Source organism: Gorilla gorilla, chromosome 6, assembly GCF_029281585.2.
Source record: "Gorilla gorilla gorilla isolate KB3781 chromosome 6, NHGRI_mGorGor1-v2.1_pri, whole genome shotgun sequence".
Lineage (NCBI taxonomy): Eukaryota > Metazoa > Chordata > Mammalia > Primates > Hominidae > Gorilla > Gorilla gorilla.
The window spans coordinates 148,816,362-148,836,618 of record NC_073230.2 but is presented as its reverse complement, the minus strand read 5'-3'; the positions used below and the strand labels follow the sequence as shown (position 1 = coordinate 148,836,618).

Below are 20,257 nucleotides of genomic sequence, written 5' to 3'. Positions count from 1 at the left end.
GGCTGTTGGCTCATTCCCAGCCAGGCTCTGCCACTCTTTCTCTGTTTTCATTCTCCTGGATCAATCCCTTAATTGTGTTTATCATCATTTCATCCTTGATGTTTCCCTGTGACTCATATTGTCCTCCTCATACTATTTGACAATGTCTCTGCCCCCGAGGATTACTTGATTTGCCATCTGCTCTACTTTCTACAGCATTTCTCCTGGGAAACAGCTTTACCCACGGGGACTCCATTTCCACCGAGGTGTTGATGACAGCCTTCAGGTCCACATCTCCACGCATGACCTTGCGCCCATTCCCTAACCTGGCTTTTTTCTTGTTGCATATAGAACATTTCCTCTTTGTTGTTACTAATGCCTAAAATAAAATCTGCCCCAAACCAAGCTCTTCTAGCTGGCCTGTGCTCTTACCGTCAGCAGCACCATTCTCTTAGTCCCTTTGGGGCATGAACCTTTGATTTAGATCTTTTCCCCATTTGCTATTTCTCATTCTGGCCTTCTGGTCTTTTGGCTGTGTCCCTCTGTCTTTGGCCTTACCCATGAACTAGTTCAGGGTCACCTTGCTCTCTTCCCCTTCCAGTTAATCCCATGCAGGCTCAGCCCATCCTATTGATTTCCATTCCCTTTTCAAAGTGGGTGATCGTCATTCACAATTCAACCTAGCAAGTAGGAACTGGGTGCTGATTAGGAAAGACCATTAGCTCCTGACACTTCAGTAAATTAAGCAATTTCTTGCCTCAGAGTTTCAGTATGAATAGCTGAACACTGGACATTTCAACGTAGATATCCCGTTAGTGCTCATAATTCAACTTGTTGAAAACAGATTCTATTCTCCCCTCCCCCAACACTTTAACTCCACTTCCCATCTTCCTTCTCACTCATGGAGCCCCACTCCTTCTGGCACCCCAAATGTGTTCTAGTCCCCTCTTTCCTTTGCTCTCACATCTCATCTGTCAGCATGTCTCACCTTTTCTCCTCTGCACAGTCTTATATTTCTGCTGCTTCCTGTTTTCTCAGGCAGTTCCTTAGTCCGGGTCCTCCTTACCCCTCTAGACCAACCTTCCCATTGGCTGAGCACTTGCCCAAGCTCCCTTAGCCCGGCTCTTCTTACTCAAGGCCACTTCTCTGCACTGACCCCCTATGCATCAGATAAGCAGTGGTTACCTCTTTAAATAGGTAAATGTATTTTATTTTAATCATTTCTTATGGTTATATTTCTCAGATGTCATAACCAGAAGATACAGAAATGAGAGATGACTCAGGGTTATTGTTGTTGACATCCACTATTTTATCAGGTGACGTAGAGTCAGGTGCGTCCTGTAGTTTCAGTCTGTCTTCCTTCACTTATCAGCCCTCATTTTTCCTTTGGCTGGTGTGGGACTCATCTCGTTGTTTGGTGATTGTAGTCTGAGAACCTAAAGAATGAAGAAGTTTGGCTGGTGGCATGGATTTGGGAGTCAGGCAGACCTCAGTTCAAATCCCAGCCCTGCTAGCAGAGGCGAAGTGACTTGGGACAAATTATAGCTCCATTTACTCATCTCTAAAACAGGGAAACACTGTATTTTTGTTGTATCAAGCAAACACCTGGAGTCTGACATATAGAGAGCAAAGGCAATCAGGACAGTCACCTACCACTTGTTGATGTGTTAGATGGCAGCCAGTGAGAGAGAAGGCGAAAGGAGAAATTAGATGAGCAGCTCTCATGGTTGGGCTTCCCCCCAGCTCTCTGAGTATTTAGAAATTACTTCTAGAAGATGGAAGTTATCAGAAGATGACAATTCTGGATAACTAGGTAGTTGTGTACACAGTGCATACTGGTGGTTATTTATTGCTTTAGCATTCGTTATTGTATTGCCACTATGCAAATGCACCTCAGTTGTCTCCAAGCAAAGCCTGAGCTTTCTAGTACAGAGACCACAGTGCTGGCCACTCCCGCCATGAGTCTCACTCTCCTGATGGACTGAAGTACACTCTGTTTGCAGGATTTAGAGCACTAGCCTTCTGCCCCATCTTTCTAATTGTAGCTTGAGTCTTAGCTCTGCTGTGAAACTTTGCCTGACCACAATGCATAGTGACTCCTGCCTCTAAACTTCTAGTGTTTACTTTGGCAAGTTGTTTATGTTGCCTTAGAATTACCAGCTGTCCTTTTTAATTTGCATTGTACTTGGCAATCCCCATGAGATTCTAAGCTCCTTTAGGTCAGTGACGATGTCTTAGATGTCTTTGTGTTTCCTGTTGTGCTCAACCCTAATCTTTTTTTATGTAGAGGACCCTTAATACAGACTTGATGATTGATTTTATTTCATGTTTTTTGTTTTTTTCAAATGCCCAGTGCTGCAATCAGTAGTATTGTTATTGTCATTATTGACAAAAGAATTCTGTATGGCTGCATAGTATTCCATGGTGTATATGTGCCACATTTTCTTAATCCAGTCTATCATTGTTGGACATTTGGGTTGGTTCCAAGTCTTTGCTATTGTGAATAGTGCTGCAAGATGAAATTGGAAATCATCATTCTCAGTAAACTATTGCAAGGACAAAAAACCAAACACCGCATGTTCTGACTCATAGATGAGAATTGAACAGTGAGAACACATGGACACAGGAAGGGGAACATCACACTCTGGGGACTGTTGTGGGGTGGGGGGAGGGGGGAGGGATAGCATTAGGAGATATACCTAATGCTAAATGACGAGTTAATGGGTGCAGCACACCAGCATGGCACATGTATACATATGTAACTAACCTGCACATTGTGCACATGTACCCTAAAACTTAAAGTATAATAAAAAAAAAAAAACAGAATTCTGTAGAGCTTGTGGTTGATCCTAAGCTGTGCTCTGGTGGAATATACTATATATTTAACATTGCACAACTAGTGGATAAACAGACATTGATTGAAAATGGTATAAAAGCCCCAGGGACATTCAGTATACACTGTTTTGGAAATGTATCATTTAGAATGGGCTAACCTGAAATTATCTGTGTACTCCTTGTGAAATATAAACTTAATAAGCAGGATTATTAAAACTTTATGAATATTATTTAGTATGTCAATGAAGGAAACTTTCCGAGTACTTTTTGACCCCCTGAGGTGTTAGATCACCATGTCATCCAGGGTTCTCAAGGGTTATACAGATTAACCCTTTCTAGGTGTTTAAAAATGTCCATTTAGATGCATATTTCAAACATTCATATTTTTGACATATTCTATAATTTTGTTATGTCTTATGTGCATAATCTATATTAGACAGATATGGCATTTCATTAAATATGGGAATTAATCCTCCCTTTGAGTTCTTTATTATGAAAAAAAAAAAAAGATCTGTAGCATCTATTAAGTACTCATTATTCAGCCAGAGCTTGTGTCCAGAAGATTTTAGGAAGTAAGGAAGTTAGTACCTCTTAAAATCAGGTGTTCATGATTCCATTCTCTTGAATAATATAACTGGATTCTGAGTGGTAATCTGTTTTACATCTGCCAAACCCAAATTAAATATTATATACCGATAAAATTGGTGCCACTATTTTAGAGATCAGCTCCCTGGGAATCAGGGCTTGAGCTTTGCTAGAATTCAGTGAAATTGAATTCAATTTATTTTTTTTTTATTGTAGTTGAACCCTCACTCATCCTTGTAGTCTGATCTTCCAGTAGATAATTTATTTAGGGGTGGTGAAATGGAAAGGAAATGTACTCAGATGTGAAGCAACTTTTCAGTTCATCTAATTGTGAAATATAAAGTTATGAAGAAACTAAGTAAATAGTGGGGGGAAATATGCTAAATGAGCCAGTCCCTTAACAAATGTCATTTTTTAAAAAACTGTGTGAGTTGGCCAGGTGCAGTGGCTCATGCCTATAATCCCAGCACTTTGGGAAGCTGAGGCAGGTGGATCACCTGAGGTCAAGAGTTTTAGACCAGCCTGGCCAACATGGTGAAACCCCATCTCTACTAAAAATACAAATATTAGCTGGGCGTGGTGGCGCATGTCTATAATCCCAGCTACTTGGGAGGCTGAGGCAGGAGATTCGCTTGAACTCGAGAGGCAGAGGTTGTGGTGAGCCAAGATTGCAGCATTGCACTCCAGCCTGGGTGACAAGAGTGAAACTCTGTCTCAAAAAAAAAAAAAAAAAAAGAAGAAGAAAGAAAAAAAACCGTAACTGTGTGAGTTAAGACTTCAAGAAATCATGAAGATTTTTAGATATTATTATTATTACATTATTTGTAGCCCCGGACAAATGAATTTCTCATTAAACCATTAAGACAAAGAGAAACCAAAAGGTGCATAGAATTACGTAGGTTTGAAGCCGGGCATGGTGTTATGCTCCTATAGTCCTAGCTACTTGGGAAGCTGAGGCAGGAGAATCATGTGAGCCCAGGAGTTCGAGGCTGCAGTGAGCTATGATTGCACCACTGCACTCCAACCTGGGCAACAGAGAGTGAGACCCTGTCCCAAAAAAAAAAAAAAAAAGAATTAGATCTAGGTTTGAACTTCTGGGGTCAGGGTCTGATTTTTTTCACTTATCACAGAAGCTTCAACCCATCACATGACTTCCCAGTTTTCAAAGTAGGAGCTTTGTGAGAATGAAAGTAGGGAGGGTGCTCTGAATAACTGAATTGGCCTAACAGGGTAAGCATACGTCCAACTGGCGGTAGGACGTATGCTTACCCTGTCCATAAAACATCTGTCCTGGAGCCTGCTGTGTACTTAGTACTCAAGATTTTAAAACCTGGAGACTCGTAAGTGTTTTAAGAATCCTGAGGAATAGCAGATGAAGTCAAGTCTAGCATTTTATAGACATAAATGGCATCTATAATTAAGGCTAGAAGGCAGATGTTTTAAAAATAGTATTTTGAAATGCAGACTTGCATACATGCTTTTTATAAATGCAAAATGAGAATTTGAATAAAGTAACTAAAAGAAGGGTCAGAACCCTCATTGTTTTTAGCATATCAAAGTGCACCCTAAGTCTGGGTAACCTGGATTTGTTTCGGCATGAGAGACTTTGTCAGCTTTATGGTAATAAGGAATAATGTCTTACAAATAATGGACTTTAACTCTTCTAACTATAGGATATATTTTAATGTCAGTTTTATAGGTGCTATTTTTCATTTGTCATATGCAATGAAGAGTTTATTATATATAGTTGTGTAATAGAAGTTGTTTTAAATTTTAATAAATTTGTTCTTCAGTGCTTTTTACTTATCACTTCTGTAGCATCCACATGAACTCGTGTCTGTGTAATTAACAAGCATGTAAGAACCCCATGCATATCTGAGGTTCAGTGTTTATGACTTCAGCCTGTTTTGAGACAGAGTGGTATGGTAACAGGCATGCTACTTGTTAAAAGCTTTAGTTCTAGGTTATGGTGACTCCCTGTCCTTTAGTGAATGAAAATGTGGCCATTTTGACAGGTTTTATCTTGGGAGGCCACTAAGGCTTTTGTGGAAAAGTCTGGGTCAGGTCATCCCTGTAGGAGCAGGTGTGGTTATGGCAGATTTATCCTACCATGACCTCCTGGGTTCCTCTTACTGCTCCCCATGGGCTCGAAACTTGCCCTCCCAAGTCCAGTAGTCCCCCTGGTCTCTCACCTAGAAGGAGTAAAATCTGCCTTCTCTTTCAAGAGCCAACTAGGAAGTGCAGAGATAACTTAAAAAGCAGCTGAGATTTTGCCATTGGATCAAACTGACAACGTGCATTAAGCCTCTGTTTTTCATGAAAAGGATATTGACAAATGAGGCGGGAAGTAGCCTTGACTAGTCCAGAGGTCAATACAGAAAGAAATGAGAGGAGACATTTAGCTTTTACTTTCAAGTGGAAAAAAACATTGAGTCCCCCTCTGCACCCCCACTTTATTGTCCCTCACTTTAGGATCTGAATAAATAGAGAAGTAATATGTTGTGGGCTCAACTCTCTGAAAGCTAAACTAATAGGGAAGATTTGTTCCAGAGAAATACTCTCAAGGAGAAATGTTTGGAAATAAGTGTGTTGCCATAAGATTATTTTAAGATTAAGCTACAAAACCACCAGCAGTGTCTTATTCCTTATGAAGATATTTCAGGGATTTAAAAAAGTATTACTGTTAAAGACTTTCTTTAACTATATCTTGTTGGAGCGTTTTGCTGCCTGAAGCAAAGTGGCCTCTGCTACAGAACAAAGGTAACACGTCTGCACTGGGCGTTGGGTCCAGTCGTTGGAATAGCGGCTGTTGACTTCATAAAGGGGTAGCAGGGGCCACACCAGGCCAGGCCGGAGTCTGAGGCAGCCGGCTGTGGTGCAGGGTGTTTCCAGCCATGTAGGCCTCCTCTCTGATCCTGGGCATCTGTCACCAGAGGCAGCCAGTGATGATTTCCACAATTTTATGACCCTTGGCTGTCATCCCAATAACAAATAAGTCATAAGCCACCCTCTTCCCCTCTGTAAAATTCCACTTCTGCACCGTGGACGGCCTTTCCACCAAGATCTTTTTGAAACAGTGAAAACAGAGACTAGCACCTCACCTTCTTTATGTATGAACAGCTTATTTTTGCTGTCGCCCTCTCTGACCGCCCCCTTCCAGGTACTTAAAGACTGAAAAATAAGCAGCAGGCTTGACACGAAAGGATGAAGGAAATGGCTGTTTTGCTTTGACTCTTCAGTGGCTAAGTTACTGAAAGCCAAGTAATTGGTCATTTCTGTATTGTATACAACATCTAGAACAATATGGATATTCACTTGATACTGATAAATAGGGAATAGCCATATTCTGTGTTGTTCTAGAATAAGGGGGATGTTGACTTAGAATAAGGGGGATGTTGACTTGAACAAAAAGAACAGTGGGAAGAAACGGGTGAAGTACGGATTCTGAATAAGCAAGCCAGAATAGTGTTGTCAGGCACGAGGATTCCTACAGACGTGCAGTCACAGTGCATAGATGGAGGTCAGAGCTCAGGATTGAAGCAAGAAGGGAACACCCTCCAGCAGATCCATGGGCCCAAGGTGGAGGTGGGGCTCCGATCAGGTGCTGGATGTTAGCAGAACTGCCCCTAGGAAGTCAGAGCTGAAGTCAGATGGTACATATGGTAAGTGCTGTAGGAACAGTGAGTTGGGAATGATCACTGGGTTAGAGTGGTCTGGAAAGAGAAGGAATCTAAGCTGGCTGGTCTTTGGATAAGTTGAGAAAAGCAGCAAAGGCATGCCAGGTAAAGGAATAGTGTAAGAGTGTGAAGGTAGGAAGTATAAGAGACATTCTAGAAACAGCGAATAGACCAGCTTCATTCAAGTTAAGGACCCAGGAAGGTTAGTAGAGCTGGAGCTAACAAGGTAGTTGGAATCAACACGTAAATGTATCGAGTTCTCAGCTTTATCTCCTTGACACTAAGGAGCCAGTGGAAGTTTGGAGAGGGGAGTGGCATGCTCAGAGATGTTTTAGGAAGATTAATCTGGTAGCCAAATATAGGCAAATTAAAGGGAGACAGAGTGCTCAGGTAGATGAGATGTCTAGATTTGCTTTAGCCCTTCTAGAAAGTGATAAACGCATTCACTATGGAAGTGGCAGCAACAGCAGAAATAAAGAATTGGATGCAAAAGATGTTTTGAAGGAAGGAGAAATTAATAAGGCTTAGCAAACCTTCTTGTCTATGAATGTAAAGAAGAACCATCATAGTTCATAGTTTTGGAGCCAAGTGACTAGAACAGTCATGGAGATGTTAGGATAGAGGGTGAGATGGCTAGATTTTTAGGAAAAAATTAGGGGTTCAGCTTTGGAAGCGCATCTTTGACATTGTAGCAGGAGGCTGCAATATATCACTGTAACCTCTGAGGGAGAGCCCAGCCTGTGATAAACGTGGGGGTCACCTACACAGAGGTGACGGCTTAAACTGCTTGAATGGATGATAGCTGCCAGAGAGAACAGAGTCAAAACGGTGGAAATGCCAACATTTGAAAGGAGGAAGAGGGCTAGGTGCAGTGGCTCACACCTGTAATCCCAGTACTTTGGAAGGCTGAGGCGAGTGGATCACTTGAAATCAGGAGTTTGAGGCCAGCCTGGCCAACGTGAAACCCCATCTCTACTAAAAATATAAAAATTAGCTGGGCGTGGTGGCGCACACCTGTAGTCCCAGCTACTCAGGAGGTGGAGGTTGCAGTGAGCCGAGATAGCACCACTGCACTCCAGTCTGGGCGACAGAGCAAGACTCTGTCTCAAAAAATAATAATAATAAAATAAAGGAGGAAAAGGAACCACCCGAGCACACAGTGTGCAATCAGACACGGGATGGGGAAATTACAGATTCACTGAAGTCCAGAGAAGAGCATCAAGAAGGAAGTCACGGTCAGCAGTATCAGATGTTGCAGAGGTTAAAAAGAACGGGCTGAAACAAGGCCATTGGATTAGGCAATTAGGAAGTCATTTACCTTCAAGAACAGGAGCCTATAGTGCATTAACGAGGTGGGGGAGATGGATCAAGATGTGGGCATTGAAGAAAAGGGAGCATAAACCATTGATCACAGGTGAGAGGAGAGAAAGAATTAAGAGCGGGGAATGCGGCTGTTATTCCTTTTGCCTTCCATGTTGGGAGTTTGTGTGTGCACGCACATGAAGGCAGAAGAAAAAGATGAGGTGACCGATTCATTTGGCCAGCCATATTAAGTTCCTACTAAGTACTTGGATCCAATTAAGTACAGGGAGAAATGGAAAGCTACAAGAGAAAGAACAGTGGTAGAAGCAGGTTCAAGAGAAAATGGGACAAATATGGATCATAAGAATCGGGAACTTTTTTAGTATTGGAAAAGAGCAACACCTCTTTCTCTCAGACTGGAGAGAAGGAATGAAGGATGGAGGATGATGTAGATTCAGGAATGTTCTGAAATGAAGAAGGAAATAAAGGAGGAAAGTAAGGCTGACCTCAGGATTCTGGACAAAGTGGAAGTTGGGTCATCTACTGAGAGAGAAGATGGACTAGGGTGATGGTTGATGGAGTGGAAAGGATTACCACTCTAGGTAATGCCAGGGGCTCAGAGAGACAGGAACACTAGGTTAGCCAACCACCAACAGGGCTTGCAGAAGCTGCACTTCCTTGTGCTTCTGTGAGAAATGTTTGTTGATAGTGGCTTAGAAGATGGGCAATGTTTGTTACTCTTTTAACCTTTAAGGAGTTATCCTTCATCACCGTATTATTTTTGCTTAATATATTTTCTATGAATTTTTGTTTCAGTATCACCATAATTTGTACAAGTGCTCCAGAATAATGGTCTTATAGGTTTCTAAGTTTATCTAAATTGTGGATGAGATGTTGGTATGAAATAATAGTACTTCTGGCCAGACACGGTGGCTCACGTCTGTAATCCCACCACTTTGGGAGGCTGAGGCAGGTGGATCACCTGAGGTCAGGAGTTTGAGACCAGGCTGGCCAACATGGTGAAACCCCATCCCCTCTAAAAATTCAAAAATTAGTCGGGCGTGGTGGCAGGAACCTATAATCCCAGCCTTTGGAGGCTGAGGCAGGAGAATGGCTTGAAACCTGGGAGGCAGAGGTGGCAGTGAGCCAAGATCGTGCCATTGCACTCCAGCCTGGGTGACAAGAGCGAGACTCGGTCTCAAAACAAAAACAAACAAACAAACAAAAAAAAAAACAAAAAGAAATAGTACTTTCTAGAGAGATGTATTGATATATGAATTTAGCAGGAAGCGTGAGTGAATGGAGCCACAAATTGTGCTACCCGGTCCCCACCAGTAAGGCTGATAAAATGTTTTATGCTGTTGAAATGAAAAACGTCAGACCAACTGCTGATCCACTAAACCCTACAGAATCGATGACAAAGATGCCAGCTGGTAATTAGGGTTCATCCAGGATCCAGAAGATCCTAGTGGTCTGGTGATGGGGCCTGTGTGGGAAGATGTTTTCTCAAACCAGTAAACTTGACAGGGTCTGTGGACACGGCTGAGCTGATTATGTGGGCAACGAAGTATGTGACAGTTAGCAGAGCCTCCTGAGTTTCAGTAGAAAGCAACCCAGGGAGAACTGAGGAAGAATCCATTTCTGTCACAAGTAATGTTTACAAAAAAAAAATGATGACCTATGTCCTGATATTGGAATTCTGTTTCTGAGTCTCAGCTGTGTTGCTGGCACCTAATGGTGGCAGGTGGCACCCTGGAACCACTTGGTTCCACAAACTCAGTGACCAGAATGTGCTTCTGGGTGGAAGAGATTCACTTTTTCAACCTTGTTTTCAAGTGGGGAGAATATATTCTGTATGGCCCAAGCCACAGATGAGAACTGAAGGGGATCTGTTGAGTTTACTTGTACCAAGGTGACTCCGATACTTACTTTTCGTTTTCCTTTCCTTGTAGGTATGGCCTCACATGTGCAAGTTTTCTCCCCTCACACCCTTCAATCAAGTGCCTTCTGTAGTGTGAAGAAACTGAAAATAGAGCCGAGTTCCAACTGGGACATGACTGGGTACGGCTCCCACAGCAAAGTGTATAGCCAGAGCAAGAACATCCCCCTGTCGCAGCCAGCCACCACAACCGTCAGCACCTCCTTGCCGGTCCCAAACCCAAGCCTACCTTACGAGCAGACCATCATCTTCCCAGGAAGCACCGGGCACATCGTGGTCACCTCAGCAAGCAGCACTTCTGTCACCGGGCAAGTCCTCGGCGGACCACACAACCTAATGCGTCGAAGCACTGTGAGCCTCCTTGATACCTACCAAAAATGTGGACTCAAGCGTAAGAGCGAGGAGATCGAGAACACAAGCAGCGTGCAGATCATCGAGGAGCATCCACCCATGATTCAGAATAATGCAAGCGGGGCCACTGTCGCCACTGCCACCACGTCGACTGCCACCTCCAAAAACAGCGGCTCCAACAGCGAGGGCGACTATCAGCTGGTGCAGCATGAGGTGCTGTGCTCCATGACCAACACCTACGAGGTCTTAGAGTTCTTGGGCCGAGGGACGTTTGGGCAAGTGGTCAAGTGCTGGAAACGGGGCACCAATGAGATCGTAGCCATCAAGATCCTGAAGAACCACCCGTCCTATGCCCGACAAGGTCAGATTGAAGTGAGCATCCTGGCCCGGTTGAGCACGGAGAGTGCCGATGACTATAACTTCGTCCGGGCCTACGAATGCTTCCAGCACAAGAACCACACGTGCTTGGTCTTCGAGATGTTGGAGCAGAACCTCTATGACTTTCTGAAGCAAAACAAGTTTAGCCCCTTGCCCCTCAAATACATTCGCCCAGTTCTCCAGCAGGTAGCCACAGCCCTGATGAAACTCAAAAGCCTAGGTCTTATCCATGCTGACCTCAAACCAGAAAACATCATGCTGGTGGATCCATCTAGACAACCATACAGAGTCAAGGTCATCGACTTTGGTTCAGCCAGCCACGTGTCCAAGGCTGTGTGCTCCACCTACTTGCAGTCCAGATATTACAGGTAAGACCGTCCACAAGGAGACAGGAGCTGCTGAATGCCCAGTGGCACTCACAGAGAATGTGCCACCTTAGTCACTGTGGGGAGATAAAATTATATGTCTACAGTTCCTGCCTTCAAGTGATCTTAATGTACTTAGGAAATTAGGACATGTGCACATTGCGATGTCAATTAGAAGTCACATTAGAACGGAGCCAGGTAAGATCCGTGGCACAGGTGTTCAGCATTGGAAGGGCTCCCTGGGACCTGGGGTGCAGAGCAGAAGAGTTCCGTCCTCCCGGATGGGTAGGATCCAGACAGGTGGTGGAGAGAGAGGGATGTGCCATCCACAGTCCGCAGTCACACTAGTGGGAATTTACAGGAGACAAGAAGGACACCCGCCTGGCCAGAACAGTTTGTGAGTGGTGGGAGATGTGAGTGAAAGCCTGGTTGGAACCAGGTCACTGGGGGTCTTAAATATCAGATCAAGGAATTGCAACTGTATCCTCAAACCCAGAGCAAGCCCTGGAAACCTTGAACAACATGAGGTAACGGGTTGAAAGGGATGTTCCGAGAAGGTTCCTTGTCTATCCACGTGCAGAAGGGCTGGAGGAAGGGAGAGACTAGTCTGGGGCCAGCTGGGTGGCTCCTGTGGTAAGGTGACTCCAGGCTTTGGGTCAGGATGAGGGAGGAATGATAGTGTCCATGGCAGGGAAGTGTGTTCAGTCATGGACTCACACATGCAGTCATTCAACAAGCTTTGATTTCACTTCTAACGTGCCAGCCGCAGTGCTAGGTATAGGGATATAGACAGGGCCCTTGCCATCCTGGGGTATCTGGAAGCTTTTCAGGGACCCCTGTGTGCAGTCAGGATTGGAACCGCTGCCGACATGGAGCTGAGATCGGAGTGCTGGCTTTGGAGTCAGGAAAGACCAGAGTGAACCTGGTCCCTCCTCTCCTAATTGCCTGATTTCTCCACGCCTTCATTTCCTAACCCATGAAGTGGGAGAAATCCTCTCACCAGCCTCGTGGGCGCCTGGGAGGTAACATGGCTGTAACATGGCTTAGGTGTGTCACTCCGTGGCCGGCCATGGCGGGTGCGCAGCGGGGAGGCGGCAGGGATGGAAAGCAAGACCCTGCTCTGTGGAACCAGCCTGGGTGTGTGTTTGGGGTGGTGCCGAACAGTGCAGTGGAGATAGAGGTCACAAGAAACAAAACTGAAACTCCCATGAGAAGATGGGACGGATGCACATTTAAGAGCGTGCCATGTAGGCAGGAAGACCAGGGTCCCCAGAGGCCATCCTGCTTGCAAGCAAGCACACTCGCTTGCCCGTGTGCTTTCTCCATGCGCCTTTCAAGGCCATAGAGAGAAGGCTGGAACATGCCCCAGGGCCGTGTCGACACAGCTGACCTGTCACCCATTCCTGGGGCTGACCTGGGCCAGCTTCCCCTTCTTGCTCCCTGTCCGGGCCCCCAGCCTGGCTGCAGGCAGAGCTGTTGCAAGTCTCCTCCCAGCCCCTCCCTCAGCCTGCTGGGCACCAGGCCCTCCTTCCCTGGGAGAGCAACGGCCCCTCCGCTCGGATCCCCAGATGCCCTCCCACCTTCCACCCCGTCTCCTTTCATCCTAATCCTGACTCACACAGGAGGTTTCGAGGCCTCTCCACCCATGCTGTTTCTGTCTCTTCCCTCTTCCCTTTAGGAGGCATTTCCTGAGTTAGAACAGCTCTCTGCGAGCCTCTTCTCTGCCCTGCCCTGAGGATTCCTTTCCCACTCATTTCCTATGCGCAGAAAGGTCTCCACAGGCCTGTGCTTTCACCACCAGGCCCCGTGCGGACAGACAGGTCTACTGCTGCCCCTCCACTTGCTCTCCACTCCCTCGTCCTGACCAGGCCATCCACTCTCTGCCCCGCTGGCCCCAGAGCCAATGGCAGGGAGAAGTAAGCCCAGGGCAGGAGCCTCCAAGAAAGACAAGAAGCCTCTCCTTGTCTCCAGAGGAGAAGGATGGGCAATGGTTGAGGGAATCTGGAGGGTTGGGTGCCCGGTACCGACAGCACATATTCTCTGTAGAGAGTGCCTGGGCCTCTGAAAGCCAGCTCTGGTGGCCGTCCCGGGTACCAGCCCCATTGGGGGCTAGCTGGTGCTGTGCTGGCTCTGGGAGGCCGCTGTGCCACTTCGTATTTAGGTTGGTAAATTCAGCATGCCAAAGGCTGGCTCTTTCTAGTTCTTGGCCTGAATTCAGGGTGAACAGCCCCTGACTTGGCTGCTAGGGCTTTTATGTAGTTCATCTGAATTGCTGCATCATGAACACATACCAGTGTTATTAACATTTACTAAAAGCTAGTGTGGCGACTTGTAAAAAGACTTTGACAAACTCTGTTTAAAAGGCAGCACATCCTTAGAGCAAAACTTGGTGAATCGAGTAAGCTGAATTGGGGATTCTTAAGACCCCCTTGTCATCTTGCCTTCTGGTGCCCATGTGACGCTTCCTGGAGCCCTCCCTGCCCATCCCGTTGGACTCTGCAGTTTTTCTTTGCTTTCCTGCCTGGTGCTGGTGCCCCTAGTGCTGAGGAGACAGGCCGCAAAATCGGGGATCCTAGCTCAGGAAGCCTGCGGCAGCAGTAAAACTTTGCCTGTGAGGGCTGGGGAGGGCTGACTCCTTCACCTGGACTCACAGCGATCCTCTCCTGCCCCCCTCTGTGGGTGAGATCAGGCCTTTTGGACGCCTCTGGTGGGTGTGGTAGGCTGGTTTGCTAGCGGTTCCTGGGCCCTCAGGAGCCCTCTTTTCCCCACTTCGTGACAGGCACAGTCACATCTGGCCCCTGTATCCCCACATCCCTCTGAAGGACCCTCCGTTTAGTTGTGATAGTACCCTCTTTTCACCCCTGAAATCACCATTGCCTAAAATTCTGAGCAAGAAGGCCTCTTTCTCCTTTCTGTGGTCACCTTCAGGCCCTCATGTCAGCCTCTCTGTGCCCAGCCCTGGTTCCAAAAATACGGTCAGCAGGAAAGACAGCGGCTCTTCTGCCTGAAATGAGGCTTCATTTCTAAGTTGGTGCAATGTTCTGTTTCTCCCTCAGGCCTTGTCTGAGTCCTGCAGTGGTTTGCCACCATATAGATCGATCCGATTTTTCGAGGACAGTCTCTAGTGCTCTGTCTCTGTTCGTCCCAGCTGTGTGGGACAGCCAGCTCTAGGCCATGTTTATCAAGTTGATTTTCCTGGTGGCTTTGCCTCTTATAGGAAAGAAAGGGGGCAAGAAAGGCTCTTTAATTGTCCATCGTTAAGGCCCATGTCCCAGAAAGAAGATGCTTTCAGACGCTTTCAGCTGCTTCTGCATCTTGAGGGAATGGCTGTGTGTTTGAGCCGCCTGGGCTGGAGGAGTCATTGCATGCTGTGCATCCAGCCTCCCGGCAGGTTGGCCTTTGTCCTGCAGGTGGTAGGTGGGGACTTTCTCCCCTCGGCCCCCTGTATCTGAGCTGGGCACATTATCGTCCCAGGACATCTGACTTTCAAAAGGTAGAGTACTTATGTGTCCCTCTGTCATTTTGCATGGGACTGGGCTAAGTGTCTCATCCCACCATTGTCCCCACCTAGTGACACAGAAACGGTGTGAGACAAGGATATGTTATCCTCGCCTTGGGGACTTGGAAAAGGAGGTGGTGTCCCCGGAGCCAACTGTTTTCCCCAGCTCTCAGGCATGTGCCTGGCCGCAGTGGCTGTTGGTATTCTGTGAGGCAAGCCCACTGGTGTGTTTTTCAGGAAACAAAGGCTGCTTTTTACGTTTTTTTCTCGAGTCTAAAGCAGGGGTATTCCCTCCAATTCGAAGGTCAGTTATGTCATTAACTGTCAGCTGCCCGGGTTCTCAGGCTTTACTGTGCACAGGAATCTCCTGGAGAGGTTGCTGGGAACAGATTCTCCCTGGGAGTACCCTGGGAGAAAGTCCACACCCACCACCACAGAGACTTGCCTCAGAGAACTGGAGGTGAGCCAGGCAGGGGGTCTTAGGACCAGTCTTTGAGAAACACTATTCTGAAGGACAGAGGGATTTTCTTAATGGTGTCACCTTTCAGGTGTTCACACCCAAAAGAACAGAGTTGCAGGTAATCCTTGCTTGTATTACTTCACCTTGGGCGCCCCTGCCCTTTTGTTATTTAATTCTACATTGATGCCAGTTCATTTTGTTTGTTTTTAGTTTTTTTTTTTTTTTTTTTTGAGCAAGCAATAAATTGGTACTGGGGTATTTCCATTATCAGCAGAACCAGTAAACTACAAATAAGACCAAATGTTAAACTCCACTCTCAGAAAAAACACACACAAAAAGACATGCCATTCAGGCAAAGGGTAATCAGTGATTAAAATATATAGATTTTTTTTGGTTTCTACTCTGGATTATTCAAAATATTCTTGTCTAGAGTTTTTTGAAACACGTAGGACTGTTACCAGGACCCAAAAATTGAACATAAAAAATTAGGACATGAAAAATAGCAAATAATCCACTTTTTCAGAATAATCTAACCTTTTTTTTTGAGACGGAGTCTTGCTCTGTCTCCCAGACTGGAGTGCAGTGGCGCGATCTCGACTCACTGCAAACTCCGCCTCCTGGGTTCACCCCATTCTTCTGCTTCAGCCTCCTGAGTAGCTGGGACTACAGGCGCCCACCACCACGCCTGGCTAATTTTTTTGTATTTTTAGTAGAGATGGGGTTTCACTGTGTTAGCCAGGATGATCTCAATCTCCTGACCTTGTGATCCGCCCACCTCGGCCTCCCAAAGTGCTGGGATTACAGGCGTGAGCCACCACGCCCAGCCTTTTTTTTTGTCTGATTCTTTGGGGTGCAAAGACTGTCTTCAAGTTGATTTCATGGTGGTTTTAGGTGGGGGTGTGTATTATTCCATTCTTGCATTGCCATAAAGAGCTACCTATGACTGGGTAATTTATTAAAAAAAAAAAAAAGGTTTAATTGACTCACAGTTCTGCAGGGTGTATAGGAAGCATGGCTGGGAGGCCTCAGGAAACTTACAATCATGGAGGAAGGTGAAGGGGAAGCAGGCACATCTTATATGGCTGGAGAAGGAGAAAGAGAGAGGTGGGGTAGGTGCTACATGCTTTTAAACAACCAAATCTCATGAGAACTCACTATCACAAGAACAGCAAGGGGGAAGTGTGCCCCCATGACTCAGTCATCTTTCACCAGGCCCCTCCTCCAATGTTGGAGATCACAATTCAACATGAGATTTGGGTAGGGACACAGATCCAAACCATATCAGGGTGGAGATTAATTTTCAGTTCAATTCATCAAACATTCATTACTGAGTGTCCCATAGTAGATATGTGCTCCAGAGTGCAGAGGGTAAGGCATGATCTCTAATCTTGCAGAGTTCACAGTCTCTTTGAGGAGATGGAAAACACAAACCAACTGCCAAGACTGTCATTCTGATGCTTCAATATTTTAAATGTTTGGTCATTCAACAGAGATTTATTGTGAGCCTACCTTCTGCCAGACTCTAGGGAAACAATGATGAGCAAAGCCAGTTCAAGAAATTAAAAGTCAGTGAAAGATTTTGCAAGATGGGTTAATAGGGAAGTTAACATGAGATAGGGATGGGGAAGTCTAGGGGTCATGGAGACTGGAATAAATAAGGGAAGATGGGAGAAATGATGGTGACTCCTTAGACAGTGACACCTGGCAGGAGTCAAAGGCCTGTACTGGAAAATAATAATCCGGTGGGTGAAGCCTGACAATAGAGAGTTTTGAATACAGGCTTGAGGGGCTTGGGTTGAGCCAAAGTGCCAGAGCTGGGAGCCATTGTAAATTCTTGAACAAAGGAGAAGTTTAATGAAAATTAATGATGGTATAAATCAATTGGAATGGCAAAGAAAAAAAAAGTTGTGGGGATGTTTTGAGAGCCAGAGGCTAGGAGACAACTGTTGTTACTCAGGAATGAAGGGACGAGGCCCTAGATTATAATGGGGGGTTCTACCCCCCTGATAGTATGAATGTGGACATTGTTAGTGCATTTAACTTTTCCGATGCTTTGATTGCAGAATTGACTTAGAGGGAATAGCTTTTTGTTTATTTTGCTTTCTTTTGTTTAATGACCTTGCTGTCTCTGAGGCTCAGTTCTGAAGCTCCAGTCTTTCAGAGCCTAGTTTCAAATCCCACCACTGCTATAAAGAAATAGGCTCTGAAAGGAGAAACCAGAGACCTTAGCACCAGTCCTAGCCCTGCCCCAAGCTGTGTTCCACTGAGTCACGGTCAGTAGAATGTCAGCTGTGACTGTCCACACTCCTCCATCTGGATCCCATTATGACCTGGGCCTGTGTTTATGAGGCGGTTGGCCAGAATTGGTGGTTCAGTCTGTGGCCAGGGAGCAGTTTTCTCTCCTGTGGGTTAACCTTGGCCTCATTAGCTGAAACTGGGAACCCTCCATGATCCCCTGATCAACAGAGAACAGGGCATATTCTAAAATGCCATGCTCTGGGCTGGAAATGTCAATCATTTCGAAAAGGGGCATAGCTTTATAAAGCCATAAATATAAGTCATTTCAAAAATTGCATAGCTTGTGCAGATTACAGCATATAGAAAGTGAGTGACTAGAAGTTAGGTTTGATTGAAAAGAGAGTCTCTGAAAGCAAGTGCATCGCAGGCATGAACTTTTAAAATTAATTTGTCTTTTACTAATAGAAACAACAGGAGAAGGTTCTAGTTTGCGCTTGAAGATATGAAGTGAACTGTTCAACCCACTGACAACTTCATTTGCCCAGGGAGACTGTTATAAATACATACGTGTATGCATTTCGGGTTGCAGCTTCTCTTTGAAGAGAAGTAATCAATAAGTTATGTAGGCTGTTAGGTTATCTTCAAGTTTCCCTTATTCATCTCTGGGACCTTCAGCTGTATGGTAAAATACTTTGCAATTAAAATTTCTCTTAATAGGTATTATTATTTAGTTATAAGTATGAAATAACTGAACTGGAATGCTCTGTGTATACTGCCCTGGTACTGCAGTCCCCTCTTCACACACACACAGGTGCACACACACACATGCACACACACAGACTCAGGCGACACAGTTTAAGCCCATGTGTGACATGCAGGCACAGGTGTGCTTATGAGAACCATGGTGACCAAGAAGCTGACACTCAGCCCTCCATACAGAGCTACTGATAATGCACACACGCCCACCATGTGGTGAAAGACACAAGGCACACGCAGCAAGCATGCTTGGACATGCAAGGGCACACGCACACACTTAAAGACATGAAAATACCCCAGTGTCCCCAGAGACTGAGGGCCCAGGTGCAGACGCAGTGTTCACACCTTGGAAACTTGGCCCAGTTTTCTGCCTTGCCACAGAGCTGCCAAATACATGTCTCTAACCTGAGAACAGTAGGGCCAGAACTACTCTTGGGCTTAAGGTAGAGACCAGTCATTTTCCAAGTGGGATCTAAGGACCCTCCTGCCCCATCATCACCCAGGGTACTTGCTGAAACAAACTAATGAACAGGCCCTCTGGGGGTGGGGGGCCAGGTGACATGCATTTGGACAAGCTCTGCAGCAAATTCTTAAAAACACACACACAGTTTATTGAGGTATGATTTACTTACAGAAAGCTGTACATACTTAATATCCACGACTTGATGGGTTCGGGGCTGAGTATATACCCATGAAACCACCACAGCCTATGCCATAGGCATATCCATCACCTCCGAAAGTTTCCTCCTGCCCTCTTTATTTATTTTATTATTATCCTTTGAGAATTGTTGCTTAGATGGCATGGGCTCCAGAGTGTCAGCCAACCAGGGTGTACTGTAGACCCTGTGGAGGTGAGAGGGTGCGGCTGGCATGACAGCCTGGCATTGAGCTGTCCGTCTGTCTCCCAAGTGGTTGAGAGCCCTTCTGCAGGGCCCGTTTGTCAGATTCCTTGTGGTCAGACCCTTTATGCCCCAGGGGTGGCAACATCCAGAATAATTGGGGGGTACCATAGGAGGGGTCATGTGGGTTGGTGAACTGGCAAGCAGTGGGTGATTAGGAGGGGAACGCCTGGACTGGGTGGGAATAGAAAGGTGAACAGCAGAGGAGACATGAACGCGCCTTCCCTCCTGCATGACTTACGATGGATAGCGCACTCACTGCCAAGGAGCTGCTGAACTCTCCCTGTAGCCACAGCTGGGTTTGGAGCTGTAACTCTCATGTATGCATCCAACAGGTAATTTTTTGAATTCCGAAGATGTGCCATACACTGTGTTGTGCTGAGGTTTCAGGACGTGAGTAGGAGTGCCCTCGGCTGTGCGGTATCTGTCCCCAGTCTGCGATGGAAGAGGCTGTCCCCGAGTAGACAGCCAGCCCCCACTGTCCTGGCCCACCCTGGTCTCCCAGCTTGAACATCTCTCATTAAACTGAAAAGGCAGAGTTTGTCACCTGGAATCATTTTGCCAGTTCCCCCGGCTTTTAGGGCCACTAGTATGTTCTGAGTCCTAGATGCTGCCCTGTGACAGCAGGTCGCTGCGTCGCAGCAGTGCAGACAGGGCCACCCTTCTCTCGCTCACCAATCTCCCCTGCAGGGTCTTATGGAGGGTGATTGAAGCCAGCAAACCCACGGCCAGTGCCGGATGGAGCCTCAGGGCTTTGCGGGTATTGGGCTTGTGGCCCTTGTTCCGGGACAGATTGAGATGGTGCTGTTACAAAAGCAACTGTCTCGAATTTCCCCAAGAGCAAGGGCTTGGGTGCAGATCGCCTGTTTGGGAGATGATCACAGGCATAACGGAATCGGGAGAGTGATGCTGAGAGGAGTAAGCCCCATGATTCTGGGCTGCTGTACACACGGGGCTCCGTCCCACCTCTGAGGAGCCTGCCTGAGGCCTCCAG

At 46.1% G+C, this 20,257-nt stretch overlaps 1 protein-coding gene across 4 annotated transcripts in view; it reads left to right on the top strand.

The window, feature by feature from the left end:
- Nucleotides 1–20,257, top strand: part of HIPK2 (homeodomain interacting protein kinase 2) — a 217,499-nt gene that overhangs the window by 50,762 nt on the left and 146,480 nt on the right. For all 4 annotated transcript variants that reach the window (XM_031013361.3, XM_031013363.3, XM_031013360.3 and 1 more), the window contains exon 2: nt 10,331–11,414. In XM_031013361.3, the coding sequence (XP_030869221.1) occupies nt 10,331–11,414 (1,084 nt within the window). The remainder of the gene's footprint in view (nt 1–10,330; nt 11,415–20,257) is intronic.